Source organism: Amblyomma maculatum, chromosome 5 (genome assembly GCF_055883805.1).
Source record: "Amblyomma maculatum isolate TAMU_Amacu chromosome 5, ASM5588380v1, whole genome shotgun sequence".
In the NCBI taxonomy this organism is placed as follows: domain Eukaryota; kingdom Metazoa; phylum Arthropoda; class Arachnida; order Ixodida; family Ixodidae; genus Amblyomma; species Amblyomma maculatum.
The window spans coordinates 42,191,751-42,212,223 of record NC_139348.1 but is presented as its reverse complement, the minus strand read 5'-3'; the positions used below and the strand labels follow the sequence as shown (position 1 = coordinate 42,212,223).

Here is a 20,473-nt window from a genome sequence, read left to right as displayed (position 1 = left end):
TTGTCGTCGTTTCCTAATTGCCTGTTTGAATTCTCCGTCGTCTTCTTTGAATGACAAGTGTCAATATAACCTGAAAAACAGTCGATACAGTCTTCGATTCAATCTTTCCACAAGTTGTGTTCCGAAAATATGCAGAGTAGGGGAAGAGTAGTGGAAGTGGTATGAATAAATTTCATTGTGTTTTAACATAAAAAGCGTAAAAGGCAAATTAGCAAATATATTAGCTTAAACATTATTTTTCTATAAATATCCACAGAATACCACAGGCTTACTCGTGCGATTAGTGCCGCCTTAAACAGTAATCGATTAGGTTTTAAGCAGGCAGTTTCTCTTGTTCACACTTTTTTGTTTCCTCACTTGTGGCTGTCTCACAAAGGTTGAACGAATCCAGTCTTTCTTTCCCCCAACCCTGAACATGGACATCCTGCAGCGTTGAAAAGTGGCACAAAGAAATGCAGACAAGTGATAAAGAAGTACAATATCTAAAGACAGGAATACGAACAACTTCTTCAGAGGCATTGCTGTCGCCAAACGTGTTTGTTGCTTGATTTAGCTTACCACAATATTTTAAGTCGCCACCCTCCTTGTCATCCGTTTCAGTAAACCCCACCTAAGTTGGGGAGGTGCTGGGCGGCAACATCAGCCTTGGAGCTCCGAAGGCGCACTTTCCAGGCGCTTTTTATGTCTGAGGGCTCTCAGTATCCAGCCGTGCATGCTGGTCCGGTTGTCATCTGTGCAGACTTTCTTCACCAGTTGGGCAAGGCTATCTAAAAGGACTCACACTTTACGAACAGTTGAACTTCAACAACACTGAGAAATAAAATGTAAACCGGTGTGGCTAACGCGTAGTATCTATACGAGTGCTACAACTGAACATGATCCACCTTACAGACAACCTTTACACGTTTCTAGTCACCGGGATCGATAAAAATCCTTGCCGAAGAGCGCTAATGTCAACAGTTGGTCATCAAGACCTTTTGAAGTTACACAGAAGATGGGATCGAGTTTTGCAAGTGAATGAAGCTCAACATGTCAAAAGGAAAAACATAGAACAAAGCGTGGATGATGTCGACGATGTCTTTGAGATGTTATCGAGTGGGTAGTGCTCCTCTTTTGTCGACGTCTTCACACTATCGTTTCAGGCAGCTGCGCAAGCACTACAGAGGACATTCACTCTTGAGCATTAAGCTCAGGTTGGCTTTCACCGAGTGACGTCTGCAGCAGACAACTCTACTGTGCTGTAGAAACTCAGATTATATTCAGAAAGAATTGCTGCGTCAGTTACCCCATTTGCCCGGCCTTCAAAAGCCGATACTAAACTTTTCCTGATTCCCCTACATACTATAAAGAGCAGGTTACTGAGGCTCTTCTGACTGCCCGTGAGTCGTAACTTGTCGCCGCTACCCTGATTTACGCCTACGTTGTCACAACGCCTGTTGCCTCTGCCGTTACGTACGCCGACATCGTCGTGAGATCTTGACCGCCTACCTATAATCCGCTGGTAGCGCCTTGCAAAAGCTGCAACACTGCATCTTCAACTGGCTCCCACAAACCGAAATCCATGGCGAACTACTGATAACCGCCGGATTTCTTTTACGAAATGCCTGTCTTAGCGACTCACTATTGACGTCTCCTTGTCTCAGCCCTTGACAACGTCTAGGCGCAGGCCTCCAAGGAATCAGTCTTCTGCGCCTGTTTAGCAGCCATCGTTCTCATTTCTCTTCCGACAATTCAGCCCTCCTGGCCTCCAGTCACCTTCGCCGCAAGTTCTCAACTTCTCAATACAAGAGTACCGCTATGGCATTCAAGAGAAAGATTGAGTCCTGCAGTTCGTGAGTCCATATACATGATTCTAACGTTTGAGAATTCTAATCTAATGAGATATGCAATCTGAAGTTGAGTTGAAAGCCCTTATTAACTAGGATTTGGGTAATGGGAAGTAAACAGTCTTCATTGTCAGAATACGTCGGTAGTAGTCACATTGCTCTGACCAGGGCAGCGAGGAAGCTATATTTCACAAATATTTGTATGTTCTTATTTGTTTCTAGAAGGAAAAGTTAGTTTAGGTGGTAGGGTTCCATCTAGGACCGTCCAGTAGAAAAACCACTGCAATCCCAGAGAAGATGGCATAAGTCACCGTGCGTTAGTCATGCAGGGGAGGGGGAAGGGCACGTAATCATTTCATCCGTGTACTGACACCAGAAGGAAATAATACGTATCGTGTAACCCGCATGTTCTATGAGCTTATTCAAGACCTTTGGACATCGGCCATGATAGGTGTAGCGTTAACAGATAACAAGAGTGCAGCATGGCTCATAGAAATTACTAGAGTTAATGCCATTCTGATGGAAATCCAGAAGATGAAATGGGCATGTGCAGGGCATGTAGCGCAAAGAGAGGACAATCGATAGTCGCTAAGGACAACAAATTGGATTCCAAGGGAAGGAAAGCGTAGCAGGGGGCAGCGAAAGTCAGGTTGACGGATTAGCTAGGTTAAAAATTCACAGGAATCAAGTGGACCCAGCTAGCAGAGGAGAGGGTTAAATGTAGAAGTATGTGAGAGGCCTTTGCCCTGCAGAGGGTATAGTCCGGCTGATGATGATGATGATGACGTGCATCACCAGTGTTGTTTATGGCAAATGCATCTTCAATATACAAAGCACTAATGCATATTTGCAGACGATGGCTTATTAAAAATGTCACGAAATCGTTTCACTGACAATGACCCTAAATGACACCGAGTACCTTTGAGTTCTTCACTTTCAGTCCATGCAACTGCGATTTGTCACTAATCGCTGCTCTTGCGTTTGTCGTTTTTAACAGAAACGTGGCGAGTGCGCACACATTGTCTTAGGTCAAGGATACACATAAGCTCAGCACAAACCACGGCCAGTATATAGCGTGCTGCCGGTCATATATCACCACTGTGTTCATCTTCAGTTGCTTATTGCACGTGAAAGTCTTTCTGGACGGCATATGAGGAGGTCCGGCATATCTGCCCCGTATGCTTCAGCATGTGTGCCTTCAGGTACCTCTTCTGAATGAATCCTTTTCCACATTCGGTGCACACATGTGGTCTTTGCCCCGCGTGGAATAGCAGGTGATCCTTGAGGCGACTCTTTCGGATGAACCCTTTTCCGCATTCGGTGCAAACGTGCGGTCTCTCCCCTGAGTGGACCATTCGGTGCTTGGTGAGATCGGAGCGCCCAGTGAATCCCTTCCCGCAGACGTCGCATACGAAGGGCAGCTCACCCGAGTGGGTCCGCTCGTGTGTGGCGAGATGGCCTCTGGTGGCGGGAAACACGAAAAAAGGGAGGTGTCACAACATAACCAACAGAAGCCTCATTGCAGGTGCAGGAAATGAAAAATAAATTTGTCACTGCATCATACGATAACCACCTCATTCGCTTTGCATTAGCTAACGGCAATTACAGGGGGGGCATTGAAGCTGTGATAAGGACAGCTGGCGCAGTGGTGACTTAAGTGAGCTAGACTAATAAAGATTAGGATAGCGCTTATAGCACGTTACCTTTTTCTTTACATCAGATCCCAGAAAAATGATGGCAAGATCGGCACGAAACATGAAGGTATATGGCATCGACAGATTTTATGACTGCCCACATAGAAACCTATGTACTCTTAGAAGATATACTAGACGCGGTATACTTTGTCTTACAAGATCACTGTGAAAGGTAGAGGCACCCCGGGTCATTCAGGATCACGCGTACTACAATAGGCAATTGTGCTTTTAAGCGCCTCTCGCCCCCAAATTGGGGGGGGGGGAGGACAATAGGAGCGCAATTCTCTATTATGGTGCTCAGGGGCGAGAGGCACTTACGAGTACAATTGCATGGGCTCATCTTCCTTTCACAGCGCTGTAGATATCTTTTAATGCGAAGTATAGCTAATTTGAACCAAGGGTTAGGTAGGTAAGGGAAACAAACCACTTGTACACAACTGCCTTGGGCACCACCGGCAGGTTTTGGTTTGCCATTATTTAATTAGCTAATTATGTGAATTTTTTAATTTACTGAATATTTACGTTAGAGTACAAATATGAATCTGAAAGTTTGAGATCACCTTCAGGAGCCCCATTCTTTGATTGCGATAAAAAAAGGTCTCACGTCTATCTTTCTTTTTCAGCTCATTTGTACGCCTTGATTGTGGTGCTCTCAGTAATGATTTGAACGAATGAAATCAGCTGCGGCATCAGCAGGCTGACCCTTGCATCAGCAGGCTGACATATTGACGATTGTTGTAGCGAGCTCGCCGCGACCGGTTCTACTTGACTGTCACGAGCGACGGCTGGCTGAGGCGGGCGAAGGAAAAGTCGCAGGCATATCTGCTGCCTCTATAATGGAAACGAAGAAACACGGCCGCAACTGATTTCTTTCGCTCAAACCACGACTGAGAGCACCACAATTGTGGCGCAAGAATAAGCTAGTCACGTGATTTTAGCTGCATTTCACGGGCTTTCTTTTCAGCCTGGAAAAAGATAGACGTGACGCTTTTGCTATCGCATATAACGAAATCGGAGTTTCTGAAGGTGCACTCCAACTTTCCAATTCACATTTGTGTTCTATAGTCAATATTCCCCAAATGAAAAAATTACAATAGATAGCTAATTAAGTAATTGCAAGACAAAATATTGCCTCTGGTGTGCAAGGTAGCTAGTAGTATTATGCAACTAGTTTCGCTGGCCTACTGAAATATTGTATTTTTTAACACTTGGTTCAAGTTAGCTGGGACGTAGACCAATCTTTTAATAATTCTGTGGGATTCAGCCCAGTGAAACTAATTCAGAGCTATTAAGAGCCACCTATACTAATATCTTGTAATTTTGTTCTTTGACCAGCATTAATTAGAAAGCACTAATCAGCTATAATTTTAGGTATTTTCAGAAAAACTGTCAAAACACAGGTTCTAGATGTCCTGGAAAAACAGCTAGCTGCGTTGTTCGTTTCCATCACCCTGCTACTCACGCCGCCCTATTTATAGAGTTTCAAATATGCTTTCACATGGCCAGCTGTTATCTTAATTTGCTCTCCATGTGCATACAACAAGCTTCATGTTAAAGAGAACGGCCCAGAATACCAAATTTTGTTATTTCGAATTCGTCTCCAGGCTTTAAAGGGACGCCGCACTCACGACCAAGCTCTTTTATTGCGCCAGGGGGCGTTTTCGGCTGGTAAAAGAATGTATTGTTTGGTTTGTGGGGTTTAACGTTCCAAAGCGGCCCAGGCTATGAGAGACGCCTTAATGGAGGACACAGGAAATTTCGGCCACCTGGGGTTCTTTAACGTGCACCGACATCGCATAGCACACGGGCGCCTTGCTTTTCGCTTTCATCGAAAAGCGACCGCCAAGGCCGGGATTCGATCCCACGTCCTTGGGAACAGTAGTCGAGCGCCGTAACCACTGCGTCACCCCGGCGGGAAAGGAATGTATTGTGTTGAGGTTTTTGGCGCATAAGCATTTAAGGTTTAAGCGCCAAGAACAGGGTAATTTGTTTTTCTCAAATTTTAATAGCTTGTTGAGAAGCATTTTTTCTTTTAAAAATCCAAAGTATGAGAAATGTTAACGAGTGCATCCTCTCCTAAAAGTAGGCTGTGATGGATAGGGATCTGTTCATTGTAAAACGGTGCACAATATTTTTTTCTTTATTTCTCTAGTTTAGTGCATGAGAGTAGATTGTGATTTATTATTTGTTCACCTGCACGCCTTTCACATAGAGGTTTGTTTTCTTTCTTTAGAATGAAGTCATGTGTTAGTTGCGTGTGACCGATACGCAGGCATCGAAGAATGATTTCAACAAAGCGTTTTGGATAGCTACACGATGTCCATTCCTTGACGATGGTTTGACAAAGTGTAATTTATTGTTTGTTTTGTTGCTCCATGAAACCTGCCATTTTTCTCCGTATTTCCCTAAATATTTTGTTAACGTTACTATGTGGTACGTTTATGAGTTTTATTTCAGCGTTACAGGTTGCTGCAGCACATGTGTCAGCTTTCTCGTTGCCGTGGATTCCAACATAGCCTGGCACTCAGCAAAACGCTATTGAGTGCCTCTCTGTTTCTGCATTGATTACATTGTGTATTATGTCTCCAATTAAACGTTCCGTAGCATTTCTGTGATGCCCTGCAGTGATTACGCTCAGGGAATCTGCATGAATGATATTTTTTCAATACTTTTCTTTCATGTTTCTTCTACAGCCAGAAATGGCATGACAGTTAGCTGTGAAAGTGATGCACACTCAGGCAAACGTGCTACTTTCTCACATTTACCTTGTCCTACAGGGCTTAAAGTGTAATGCGCTGTCTTTGTACCATCTGTATAAAATTGTGTACAATCTTTGTATTATTCATTCAGTGCGAAGAACTCTTGTAATATGTGTTCATACGGTATTTGTTTCTTATGAAAGTGGGTTAATGTGAAGTCGCACACAGAGGGAAAATGAAACCAGGGTGGCAGGGGAACTGGTCTCCGGACAATATTTGGTGAATCCAGTATGTTTAATTCCTGGCATGCCTGTTCAAAAAGAAGAATTAGTGGTTTGATTGCTCGGGGTTGGCTGTTAGAGAGTTCTAGATGGGCAGTTTGAGACTATTGAGTAACATAAATGTTTCTATAGGGACCTTATTTTCAGTACATATGTGCATGTCAGCATTGTTCTACTGTCTGTGAGGGGTGGCTCATTTGTTTCAATATAGAGGCTATTTATTGGAGATCTTCTATACGCGCCATTAGAGAGGCGCAATCCCATGTTGTGCACTGGAACTAAACGTTTCAGATACGAGGGTCTCGTTGAGCCGTAGACTATGCTTCCGTAATTTAAGCTACAGCGTATTACGTATGCCCTGTCGGACCCCAAGTGTTTTCTTGAGACTACTTTCAGTATGTTTAAAGACTGAGCTGCTTTTTTTTTTTTTTAGATTGTTTATGTCGGGGTAAAAATGGTAACTTTTTATCAAAGGTAATGCCCTGAAATTTATGCTATTTTTTACAGGAAGTGCGGTTTACTTGAAGTGTAGGTTCGGGACGGTACGTAAGCCTCGTTTGAGCGCTGATTTTTGTGGAGAGAACTGAAAACCGTTTTTATCTGCTATGTAGCTAGTCCATTTATGGTTAACTGCATTTGCCGCTCACATATTGATACGTTAGTGGACGTGCATGCAATCAGGAGATCATCAACATAGAGTGAGTACATAATAAATTTGCGGATTTTTCTGGCTATTAAATAATTTTCACAAAGAACAGAGTAGTACTTAAAATGCACTATTGGAGAACTCCGTTCTCTTGAATAAAGTTCCTGGACAGGGCTGATCCCAAACGTGCCTTAAATGAACGCTTTTATGGGAAGTCGTTCATGCAGTTTAACATCCTGCCACGGATACCTATATTTGCTATGTCACGCATGGTGTCGAACCTCCAGGCTGTGTCATAGGCTTCCTACATGTTGAAGAAGACGGCAAGACAATATTTATTGTGGATAAATGCCTCTCGGACAGCAATTTCAATCCTAAGAAGATGGTCTATTGTTGAGCATGCTTTTTTAAAACCGCACTGATGGATGTCTTCAAGTTTGCGTGATTCCAAAACAAAGTGTAATCTAATGTTTAAAACGCTTACAACAAATTTCACGAGGCCACCCGTGAGGGCTATGGGCCTGTAGCTGCTTGGGGAACTTACTGGCTTTCCAGGTTTAAGGATTAGGACTGCAACAGCTGTTTTCTAGGCTTCTAATAGCTTTCCTAACATGAATATTTTGTTAAAAAATTTCAAAACTGCATGTACAGCAGAATCAGAAAGATGCATGGGCCAGCATTTCACAATGTATTCTGTGGGCCGGGTCCTGGGGCAGTTTGTTTTCCGGCAGACAGTACTGTATTGATTTCATGGATGGTAGTTTACCTGTTGTAGGATTAACTTGTGCTGCCAGTTTTTGGAAGTCTGTGTTTTTCAGAGATGTTTTTGTATTTTAAAAATGCCTGCGTGTAGTGCAAACAACTAGAAACTGCCTCAGAATGTTCGCCCAATATATTTGCCTGGTGCTTCTGAATTGTTTGGATACCAGGTGCTGTTAATAGAGGAATTGTAAATGGTGATAACCTGCCTTTTAGCTTCTGCACCTGCGCCCACATTTCTTTTTTTTGGACGATGTTATCTGTTTATCGACGGCACATAACTTTTCTACGTGCTTTTTTCGAGATTTCTTCGGATGTACCATGCCATTGCACTTAATTTTCTAAGTTTATTAGGTTATCATAGGTTGAGGTTCCTTCTGAATGTTTAAGCTTTATTTTGCACCTTTTTTGCTTCCCTGTATTCTTTATCATACCAAATTTTGTGCTGAACCTAACTATTCCGGAAGACTGGGATGGCAATTTGTGCTGCAACGAGAATACAATTTATGACTTTTTCATTCAGTTCATCAACGTTAAGAGTTTCTGAATATATTTTGTGTAATCTGTCTTTCTCCTTAAAGATTCCCCAATCTACTAAATTCAGCTTTCAACGCTGCGGTTTCGTTGCGAAGACAGCCGGTGACGATGGTGGATTAATAAAAAGAGGCAAGTGGTCCCTCCCGTATGAATTATCTAAAACGCCCCATGTAAAATCGCTAAATATAGATGGTGAACAAAATTACAGGTCTAAACAGTCTTTCTTTCAGACAATATAGAGCAGTACGTTGGTTTACCGGAGTTGAGCAAACAAACGTTATTGAAAGAATACGTTCCTATAAAATGTCGCCTCTGGTGTCCGTTTTAGCGCTTCCCCAAAATACAGAATGTGCGTTAAAATCCTCAGCTATAAAGTATGGTTATGGTAGTTGGCTTAAAAGGTCTTTCAACTCTTTTAAAGTTACTTTCAGGTGTGGTTGTAGGTATATAGAACTCACTGTAATGGTCCTGTATGTAAGGAGGATGGCTGCTACAGCTTCCAGCCTTGTTTTTAGCTTAACTTCATACGCTGCGATGCTTCTTTGAGCAATGATAGCTTCTCCACCTTAGGGCTTGATTGTCTGCTCCCGGTTGTGGCGGAAGACACTGTATTTTTTCAATACTCCTGTATGTTTCGGGCCTGAGGCTGTTTCCTGCAAGCAGAGGTTTATTGGAATACATGATTCTAAAATGTCTTTTATGTCAGTAAATTTATTTAAAGCTCATCTATGATTTGAATGAATTAGGAATGCCACCTTTTTTGTACGAAAGGAAAGAATTAAGTTATTTCAGGCCCTGTGTTTAGGGCCTTCTCTTTTTTTGGTCGACCGAAGAAGTTCCGTCGTCTCTGCGACGACAGAGCTACCTTGATAGTGGTTCAACGCGCTAACACATAGAACGACAGTAAACACGTCAGCGCGTGTTAGCGCATTTAACCACTATGAATAATCAACTAAGCCCACTTCTCGCCATTGTAGCTACCTTGGATCGTGTTCATTGTGTCATCAGAGACGCTGGTCGTGCGTGCATGCTACACGTGGTCATTTTCCAGTAGACCTTGCCTCGTGGGCGCGGCCTTGGGTCCTGCTGACCCTAGGGGCCACGTGGCCTGCTTTGAAGGTGATGAGCAGCATGAACTGCTTCCACCTGGAGCGAGGATGGACTTGCCACAGCCCCCGCGCGGACTGCGGTCTCTGCAGGTGCCGAAAGCCGGTGCGATGCACCGCTCCATACATGTTCACCGACGAAGTTAGTGTTCGCAGCTAGAGAGAATGTCTTCGAGGTTGCAATGCGTGTTCTAGCTTCTTTATATGATATGTTTTCTGTAGTTTTCAATGTAATTATGCCTTATTCTTTTTCCAGGATAGGCAAGACCTAGAATATGCTGTTTGCTCCTTTTCAGAATTAGTGCAGCGTGGGGCTGCTGTACAGTTATCTGAGCTGTGGTCTTTGGAAGAACATTTGGCGCATGTTTGGTGGCCACGACAACTTTGAGATCCATGGCCAAATCTCTGGCAGTTATAACATCGCCGAGGGTTTAGTATGTATGGACGGACAGAAATCTATGTGTAGCCTACCGCAATTGATTCTGGGAGCGTGGAACTAATGAACGTAAGACCAAGATGCTTGGTAGGGATTTCCTTCTTTTCTTTTCAGATCTTTATCCTTTGAACTTTGTATTACATTTTGATCAGCGAGCTCTTCCTGCATTTCTTCTTCACCGAGTTCAATGAAGTCATTTTTCGAGATATCATCGCGGACTTTATACAAGGACCTGTGGGGTCTAAACGATACTTCAGGTAGCTGAATTAGGACGGTCCACCGTACGAAACTGTTGTCAGAATTAAATAGGGTAATCGAGAAAGTTATGTGGCATCTTGTATGTTTATATATTTATATATATTGTAAGGTAACGCGAATGTCGGACTTGGGGAATCAGGCTTTATTGCAGACCTGAAGCCTTGGTCGCACACTGCAGCCAAACACACTCCGCGATGACGATGGGTATCTACAAGAGGGAGCAGGATGAAGATGAAGCAGCACGTTCAGCCTTGTGGAAGATGAAGCGCCACACAGTGCTCACACTATTTCGGCCGCGCAGTTCAAGCGGCCAGCCTGGCCGCAATTAGTCCGCAGGATTGCGCCGAATAAAAGGTTTCATACGTGAAACGTGGAAAACTTCAGTGCCACGGTAACGACATTCCGGAGGAGGGTAAACAGGGGAGACGCGATAGTTGACCGGGGAGGTTTTTGCAAGAACTGTGTAAGGACCGATGTAACGGTGCTGTAACTTGTCACAAAGGCCAGGAGTGCGTAATGGGGTCCAAAGTAACACCTCGTCGCCGGGACGGAACGAAACTTGGCGATGGGTTGCATCATAGCGGCACTTGCGGTCTTCCTGGCTAGCTTCCGTGTTGACGCGAGCAAGCCGGCGAGATTTGGCCACTCGGGAAAGGAACTGGTCAGGAAGAGAGGATGAGGAACTGGCATGTGTAGAAAGAAAAGAGGCGTCAAGAAAGATAGTGGGAGAACGGCCGTAAACGAGGAAAAACGGGGTGTAACCTGTGGTCCGCTGTACAGCCGTATTGTAGGCGAACGTAACAAAAGGAAGTATTACGTCCCAGTTTCGGTGGTCCTGGTCGACGTACATAGACAACATGTCAGAAAGCGTGCGGTGGAACCGCTCAGTCAACCAATTGGTCTGCGGGTGATAGCTGGAGGTCAATTTCTGATGTGTGGTTGAGGCCTCAATAACTTCGGCTACAATCTTCGACAGAAATATCCGACCACGATCGCTGAGAAGCACTTGAGGGGCCCCATGGCGCAGTACGAGCGATTCCAAAAAGAAGGTCGCGACCTCATGTGCTGTGCCATTAGGCAGGGAAGCGGTCTCAGCGTAGCGTGTTAGGTGGTCGACGGCGGTGACGACCCAGCGATTACCTCGTGCGGACAATGGAAGTGGCCCGTATAAGTCTATGCCAACAACGGCAAAAGGAGTAGCAGGGCAAGGTAGTGGCTGTAGTAGGCCAGCAGGAGGAGAAGTGGGCCGTTTGCGGCGCTGACATGGCAGACAAGAGGCGACGTATTTTGCCACACGTAAGGCGAGGCCTGGCCAGAAGAAACGGGTTTTCACGCGGTGGTAAGTTTTATGAAAGCCTAAGTGATCGGCTGTAGCATCATCGTGGAAAGCCGCCAGGATACGGGTGCGAAGCGCTCTCGGAATAACGGGGACCCAACGGGTGCCTTCAGACCAATAAATATGACGGGAGAGCACACCGTTGTCAAGTTTGAACTTTGGGAGTTGCCTGCGCATCCTAGCGGTAGGAGGGTGAGAAGCACCGGTGAGAAGGTTGATTAGGGAAATACAGTAGGGATCTGCTCGCTGGTGTGAAATAATGGCGTAGCGATCTAGAGCAGCGGCAGGAGTAGCACAGGTGATGTTTGGAGCTCTGGGCGACATTGGGACGTCGAGGGTGCACGCAGGAAGGCTCGAGGAAGCACTAGGTGGTGATTCTGATAGCGGGCAGCGGGAAAGAGCATCGGCATCTCAATGTTTGCGTCCCGATTTGAATATGACATTAAAGTGGTACTCCTGCAAACGCAGAATCCAACGGCCCAGGCGTCAGGTCAAAGTTTTGAGGGTTGATAACCAGCACAGAGCGTGGTGATCGGTAACGATCGTGAAATGGCGGCCGTAGAGGTAGGGGTGGAATTTCTGAACTGCCCAAATGGCGGCGAGGCACTCTTGCTCAGTGATGGTGTAGTTGCGTTCCGCTGGTGTTAGAGTTCGACTGGCAAACGCAATTACCTTTTCCCGAGAAGCGGTATCACGTTGCAGAAGTACGGCGCCGATACCAAGGCTGCTGGCATCGGTGTGAAGAATGGTAGCAGCAGTGTCGTCGAAGTGAGCGAGAACAGGGTCCGAAGTGAGGGAATTCTTTAGGGTTTGGAAAGCTTTTTCGCATTCTTCGGACCAATTGAAAGTAGTACGGTCTGTAAGGAGGCGGTGGAGCGGTGCAGCAATGGTAGCGAAATTGCGAATGAAACGGCGAAAGTACGAAGACAGGCCAAGGAAACTGCGTAGTTCCTTAGTCCGCTGAGGGCGTGCAAAGTTCAAAACTGCAGCAAGCTTGTCAGGGTCGGGTCGAATGCCATCGCGGCTGACGAGGTGGCCCAGGATCTTGATTTTTTTCTTGGCGAAATTACACTTTTTTGCGTTCAGCTGGAGACCGGCGGATGCCAGGCACGTTAATACTTGATCAAGGCGGCATAAATAATCAGAAAAAGTCGCAGAGAAAATAACTATGTCGTCCAGGTAGCACAAGCATGTTTTCCACTTAAGTCCTCTAAGAACAGTGTCAATCATTCGCTCAAACGTAGCGGGGGCATTACAAAGTCCAAAAGGCTTGACATTGAATTCGTAAAGCCCATCGGAAGTAGCGAATGCGGTTTTTTCTTTGTCGGCTTCGTGCATCGGTATCTGCCAGTAACCGGAACGCAAATCCAAAGTGGAGAAATATTCGGCGCCCTGAAGACAGTCGAGGGAGTCGTCAATTCGTGGCATAGGGTAAACATCTTTTCGAGTGACTTTGTTAAGTGCGCGGTAATCAACGCAAAAACGCACGGACCCATCCTTTTTTTTTTGACCAAGACGACCGGAGATGACCAGGGGCTAGCTGATGGCCGAATAATGTCTCGCCGGAGCATATCATTCATATTATCTTCTATGATTTTACGTTCTGATAAGGAAACACGGTAAGGGCGGCGGCTAACAATAGAAGTACCTTCTGTAATAATGCGGTGCTGTGCAGAAGACGTTCGGCCCAAGGTCGGAGAAGTGACATCAAAGGAGGCTTGGTGTTTTCGAAGTAATTCCTGCAAAGCTTGGCGGTGAGTCGCAGGAAGGTCAGGATTGACGGTGCCAAAGAGAACACAGAGAGAAGCATCGGAAGAAGCTGCTGGTGAGGAAGAGGGGGCGGTAAGGGTGGTGAGGGACACCGGGTGAATGTCCAGGACACAAGGAAAACATGTCCCTTTAGTCAGCACATTGGGCTCTGGGGAAGTGTTCGAAGCAGCGACAAGCGCTGTGCCATGCTCAAACCGAACAAGACTTGGTGGTAGCGCGATTCTACGGGTCAGATGGCGATCAGAAGGCACGATTAGCACATCTCCGTTATCAATGTCAGTAGAAGTAAGCGCGACAAGTTGTTCGCATCCAGGGGGCAACACTGAGTTAGTAGCGGCAAGCAGGCGATAACGTGGCTCGGGAGGTTCAGAAGACGAATCGCTCTCGTTCATGTAAATGACCCTGTCGCGACACGAAAAGCTGGCTGATGCGGCATAGAAAATCCCAGCCTAAAATAATTGGGTGAGCGCACGGTGACATCACGGCAAATTGTACATGGTGGCGGACACCATCAACAAAAACTCGCACAGTACACTTAGCAGAAGGCCGAATTATTGCACCATTAGCTCCGCGGAGTTCAGGTCCATCATAATGCGTTTTTACTTTTCGCAAGCGGGAGCACAAGTCAGTGTGTATCGCAGAAACAGCGGCGCCCGTGTCAACCAAAGCCTCAACAGATAATCCTTTAACCCGCACTAAAATAATATTCCAGGGACGTTCCGGAGGATTTTTGAGATGGCCCAAGAGTGCAGTTTTCCGTCCTAAAACTGCAGTGGTCAGTTTTCCCACAGGCGGGGGGTCGTCAGAGAAGCTTGACGGAGTGGCGAGGTTGAGCGGCGAAAAGGCGAAAGAGAACGGCGTCTTGAAGGCCTGTAACTCTCAGGCGGAGCGGGGCTTTCTGGCAGGGGTGATGAACGTCGGGGATAATCAGGGAATGAACGGTGTTTAGAGCCGGAAAAGCGAGGAGGGTAGTCTGCTTCAAATGATTCGTAGCCGCGGCGTTCATTCTGGAGCCTGCGATGACAGAAGCGGAAATATGGCCTCGGTACCCGCAGTAATAACACACAGGGCGGGCTGGGCGCCAGTTGGGGTAGTATGTCGGCGCCGCGGTAGGTGGTGACAATGCAGCGACATGAGCAGTGGTACGCGCCGGTGGCGTAGGCGCTCCAACTGCGGGCGGCAAGGACGTGATCTGGGCGTACGTTGGTGCCTGACAGATGGTAGGAGCGACCGATGTTGGCGGGGAATAGGTCATTGAGGCCAGCTCTTCTTTGACAATGCTACGCAGGCCGGCACTTGAATTATGCGGCTCAGATGCAGGGCGGCACAAATTACCTTGAGCCGAGAGCTCTTCACGAATCAATCCGCGAATAAGCGCACGGAGGTCAGCTTCGGCAGTGAAACCAAATGAAGTGGGATCAGGCTGCAGGCGTATTGACAGTAGTTCGTCAAGGCGTTGAAGAGTTGGTATGATGGCGTTAATTGTGGTTGGGTTCTGCACGGCCAGGGCGTTATAGGCGAGTGGGCCAATACCTTTAAGTACGTGCCGAACCCGCTCGGCCTCTGGCATGGTGTCATCTATGCGCCGACAAAGTGCGAGAACATCTTCGATATAAGAGGTATAGGTCTCATTCGACCGCTGAAGTCGGGCTTCTAGCTTCTTCTTGGCGGACTCCGTGCGAACAGTAGGAGCGCTGAAAATCTGGCGTAACTTTTGTTTAAAGGTAGCCCCGTCCGGAATCGTCGATTCATGATTTAGAAACCACGTTTTGGCCACATCCGTCAAATAAAAGGACACATTAATTAATTTAAGAGAATCGTCCCATCGGTTGAAAGCGCTGACCCGGTCGTAGCTGTCGAGCCAGTCATCAGCGTCGTCGCCGCGGAGACCGGCGAACATCTGCGGGTCGCGCTGACGGCTACTGACAGTCCAAGTGGCAAGGGGAGCTGGAGTCGAGTTGGTAGCAGCCGGAATAGCGGAGTGGCCCTCTTGAGTCATAATGATGGTGGTCGGGGCCAAACAGCGGCCAGAACGAAGCTCCAGGTGGATGCAGGTGACGAAGCAGCGGGGAAATCAAGGCGCACCTCCGCCACGTTTAAGGTAACGCGAAGGTCGGACTTGGGGAATCAGGCTTTATTGCAGACCTGAAGCCTTGGTCGCACACTGCAGCCAAACACACTCCGCGATGACGATGGGTATCTACAAGAGGGAGCAGGATGAAGATGAAGCAGCAGGTTCAGCCGTGTGGAAGATGAAGCGCCACACAGTGCTCACAATATATATATCTGTGTGTGTGGGTTCGTGTCTGTGTTGAGATTGTTATTTTGGGATGTACAATTAGTCGGCTATATAACACGTGAACATGTGCTCTAGATTCTCGGAAGAACATTCAGAGTGGGTTCCTAAAGCGATACAAGGAAAAAAGGGCACGAATACAGCGGGAACACATAACAAATTCTAATGTAGTTATAGATAAAAGGACGTCCTCGAGGTGACGCATCATCTCTTATTTGAGTTAAACATTAGCATGAGATGGTTGTTGACCAAACAAATAAAATGGTAATGTTATTGCTTCAGCAACTTTTGTGGTGAAGGAAAATAGTTTTTTTGACAAGTAACTGATAAGTTCACAACATATACGGCCGAGATTAAAGTCCACGCGGCAAGCTGTCAAAGGTGTCATATAGGGCACCGCAACTACTTCGCCATAAATTGAACAAGCTTGTCGCTATTCACAGGTGTGCAAAACAACTCAGAAAGTGACCACGCGAGAAAAATGAACCAATGCCTTGTCCGTGGAATCACTCATGAACAGCGCGTCAGAGGACTCTCGCGAACTTGAAGGTCGCGGTGGCGTGGCGATTAGAGTGCGTGAACGGCAAGTTCAGTAATGCAGTGGAATGCACGATGACCATTATGTTTAGTTGCTGCATGGGCTTAACGTCCTATATGTGGCCTAGGCTATGAAAGACGCTGTAGTGGAGGGCTCCGGAAATTTTGATGCATTGGATTCTTTAGAAATCACTGAAGACGCACAGCACACTGGCGCCTTGCTTGTCACCGCAGCGCAGTGAGAATTTTACACCGGGGCCGAAATTCGATTCAGCACCCTTGGCCAAAGTAGACAATAGCCCTAACTACTGCAGCACCACGGCGAGGCGGGTCGCATTCGCTCCAGACAGCCGCGAGTGGGCAGCACAGCTCAAACAATCCGGCAGTCTCGTACGTGGTCCGGAAGCGACGACGACGCTATGCGGGCTCATGGAGCGACAGTGATGTACGCCGATTTGACGGCATCACAGTACCAATATTGTCCGTAATATTGACCGTATGATCTTCCACTGCCGGACTAGAGCGGCAGCGGCGCACTCTTTCCAATGCCTACGCACAGGGGTGTATCCTCCTAGCCGCCGCTGCGAAATCGTGGCACTGGGACCTTACTCCTCCGCTGACATACATGATGCCTCTAGAGGCAGAGCATGAAAATTCTGGAACCATATAAGCTGGCTTGGGAAGAAGAATCAAAGAAAGCAGGATTGGATTCAAGATAACGAGGGAAATTGTTTAAAGGGAGACAACGCAGGGAACTACATTATATCCGTTGTAGCCGAGTCATTTAAGAGCGACGATAGGGTAATCTCCGCAAATCAGGAAGCAACACAAGGTAGCAGAATACAAAGAAGCTTAGAACTGACCAATCTAAACTGGAAAAAGGCAGAAAAAAATATTTCTAAAAACACATCTACAGGAATAGATGGAATTCCGATCAAGCTGATTAAATAACTCGGTCCAAAAGTAAGGAAACGTTGCTAAAAGCTCTGTAAACATTCATAACGAATAAGCAAATTTCGGACAGCTAGCGGCAGAGTAAAATGAATTTGATTTGTAAAGGAAAAGGAGACAGGATGCACATAAAATCCTACAGGCAGATTACCATAACATCTGTTATGTACAGGTTAGCCATGCAGGCGGTGAAATTAAAGGTGCAAGCATGGGTAGAAAGTAACGAGATACTCGGAGAACTTCAGAACGGCTTTAGAAATGGTAGGCGCTCAGATGATAGCCTGTTCGTGCTTACCTAATGCATCGAAATATCTAGAGTGGAAAAAAGACCTCTGTATTTTGCCTTCCTGGACATGAAAGGGCGTACGACAACGTAAGCAGGGAACTCCTGTGGAACATATTAAAAGAAGAAGGCATCGGTTATGAGATAATAGAGTTCCTACAGGAAATATACCGAGATAACAAAGTAGGAATTACATGGGAAGGGATAAGAAGTACGGAAGATGTCAAAGTATGCAAAGGATTAAGATAGGGCTGTCCTTTATCACCGGTGCTGTTCATGCTTTATATGATAAACCTTGAACGGAGGATACAAGACAGTAACCTAGGTTTAACCTGTCATATAGATTAGGTGGAAAGGCGGTAGAGCAGCGCCTCCCCAGATGATGTATGCAGACGATATTGTGCTGCTAGCTGAGAGTCTGGAACAATTGCAAACTCTAGTTAAGTATTGCGGAGATAAAGGGGTCGCTCTAGGCTTCAGTTTCAGCGCAGTTAAGTCGGGTGTGATAATTTTCAAGAGCTCAACTGATCACGGTCTTAAAATACAAGGCCATGAAATACCTAGAGTAGCAGAATATAAATATCTGTGGGTATGGGTAAACGAAGGATCGGCATACATTGGAAAGCATGAGCAATCACTTAAGGCCAAAGGGCGAAGGAATGCCGGGATAATGAAGCATAAGTCATTGTGGGGATACAATACGCATGAGGTTTTGAGGGGTATTTGGAAAGGAATTATGGTGATCGGACTTACTTTCGGAAATGCGCTTTTGTGCCTAAAATCAGAGGTATATTCGACATCAGAAATAAATCAGGGATCCGTTGGACGATTAGCACTAGGTACCCACGGCAAAACTACAAATGAGGCGGTACAGGGAGATATGGGCTGGGCATCTTTCGAAGTATGGGAAGCTCAGAGTAAAATATTATATGAGGAACACCTGAGGAAATTGGACAGTAACAGATGGGCAGCTAAATAATTTAAATACCTGTACTTAAAAAGCGTTGACTCACAATGGAGGAAAAGAACTAGGAAACTAACTAGTAAGTATGCCAGTCACAAGGACAGAGAAATAAAGAGCATTAAGCAACAGGTTAAAAACAGAATTCTTTTTGTACCTGCGTGTTCTAAGACACCCTGATCTAGCTTCAAAAAGTAGGGCACTGCCTCTTGAGTTATCAAAGAAAGCTTTCTTCCTGATCTGCCTTTTCCACTTTCGGTGTAGTTCCACACTGCGTTTCTTTTCCATAGAATTTATCCAACTTTTACCTTCTGTGTTTTTCACCTGTTGCTAAACGCACTTTATTTCTTCGTCCTTGTGACCAGCATACTTACTGGTTAGTTTTCTAGTTCTTTTCCTCCATGATGAGTCAACGCTTTTTAGATATAGGTATTTAAATACCTTATCTTCCCACCTGCTACTGCCCAATTTCCTCAGGCGTTCCTCGTATAATATTTTACTCTGAGCTTCCCGTACTTCGAAAGATGCCCAACCCATATCTTCCTGTACCGCCTCATATTTTGGTTTGCTGTATGCACCTTTTACTAATCGTCTGACGGCTCTGTGATTTACTTCTAATGTCGGCTGTATCTCTGCTTTTAAGCACAAAACCGCATTTTCGAAACTAAGCATGGGCACCATAATTCCTTTCGAAAGTACCCCTCAACACCTGATACCTATTGTAACCCCACAATGCCCTATGCTTCATTATCCCGTAATTTCTTCGCCCTTTTGCCCAAAGTGATTGCTCATGCTTTTCAATGTATGCCAATCCTTCATTTACCCATACCCCAAGTTATTTATATTCTGCCAATTTGGGTATTTCATGGCCGTGTATTTTAAGATCCTAATCAGTTGAGCCGTTGAAAATTATCAGACCCGACTTAACTGCACTAAAACTGAAGCCTAGAGGGTCCCCTTCGTCTCCGCAATACTTACCTAGAGTGTGCAATTCTTCCAGACTCTCAGCTAGCAGCACAATATCGTCTGCATACATAAAACCGGGGAGGCGTTGCTCTACCGACTTTCCACCTAATCTATATGACAGGTTAAAACCTAGGTTACTTTCTTGCATACACCGTTCCATATTTGTCATATAAAACATGAACAGCAGCGGTGATAGAGGAGAACCTTGTCTTAATCCTTTGCATACCTTGACAGCTTCCGTACTTCTTATTCCTTCCCATGAAATTTCTACTTTGTTATCCCGGTATATTTACTGTAGGAAATTCTATTATCTCGTGACCGATACCTTCTTTTATTATGTTCCACAGGGATTCCCTGTTTACCTTCTAGTACGCCCCGTTTATGTCCAGGAAAGCCAACTGCAAAGGGTTATTTTCCACTCTAGATATTTCGATGCATTGGGCAAGCACGAACGGGCTATGATCTAAGCGCCTACCATTTCTAGAGCGGTTCTGAAGTTCTCCAAGTATCTTCTGACTTTCTAGTCATGTTTGCAACTTTAATTTCGCCGCCTGCATGGCCAACCTGTATATATAACAGATGTTATGGTAATCGGCCTGTCGCTTTTTTTGTGCATCCAATATCCATTTCTTGTATAAATGAAATTCCGTTTACTCTGCCGCCAGTTATCCGGAATTTGCTTTATCGTAATGACCGTTTCCAAAGATTTTAGCGACGTTTCCTTAGTTTGTGGACCAAGTTTATTATTCAGCTTCATCAGAGTTTTATGCATTCTTTAAATGTGCTTTAGCTATATTTATTTTCTGCCTTTTTTTAGTTTAGATTGGTCACATCTAAGCTGTTTTCTATTCAGCTATTTTGTGTTACTTCCTGATTTGCGGAGATTACCCTATCGTGGCTCTTAAATGACTCGGCTATAACGGATGTAATGTAGTTCACTGCGTTGTCTCCCTTTAAACAATTTCCCTCATTATCTTGACTCCGGTCCTGCTTTCTTCGATTATCTTTACCTAGCCCGTTTATATGGTTCCAGAATTTTCTCGATCCGCCTCTAGTGGCATCGCGTATTTCAGACATCCAGCGGTAGGTGGACTGCTCTATTTTATTTTGTACGAGGGCCTGTACATCAAG

The 20,473-nt window shown here is 45.6% G+C and overlaps 1 protein-coding gene across 1 annotated transcript in view; it reads right to left on the bottom strand.

The window, feature by feature from the left end:
* Positions 1-917: 917 nt before the first annotated feature.
* Positions 918-20,473, bottom strand: part of LOC146188145 (uncharacterized) — a 28,157-nt gene continuing 8,601 nt past the window's right edge. The window contains exon 2 of the mRNA XM_084603665.1: positions 918-3,287. Within this exon, the coding sequence (XP_084459791.1) occupies positions 2,945-3,287 (343 nt within the window). The 3' untranslated portion in view covers positions 918-2,944. The remainder of the gene's footprint in view (positions 3,288-20,473) is intronic.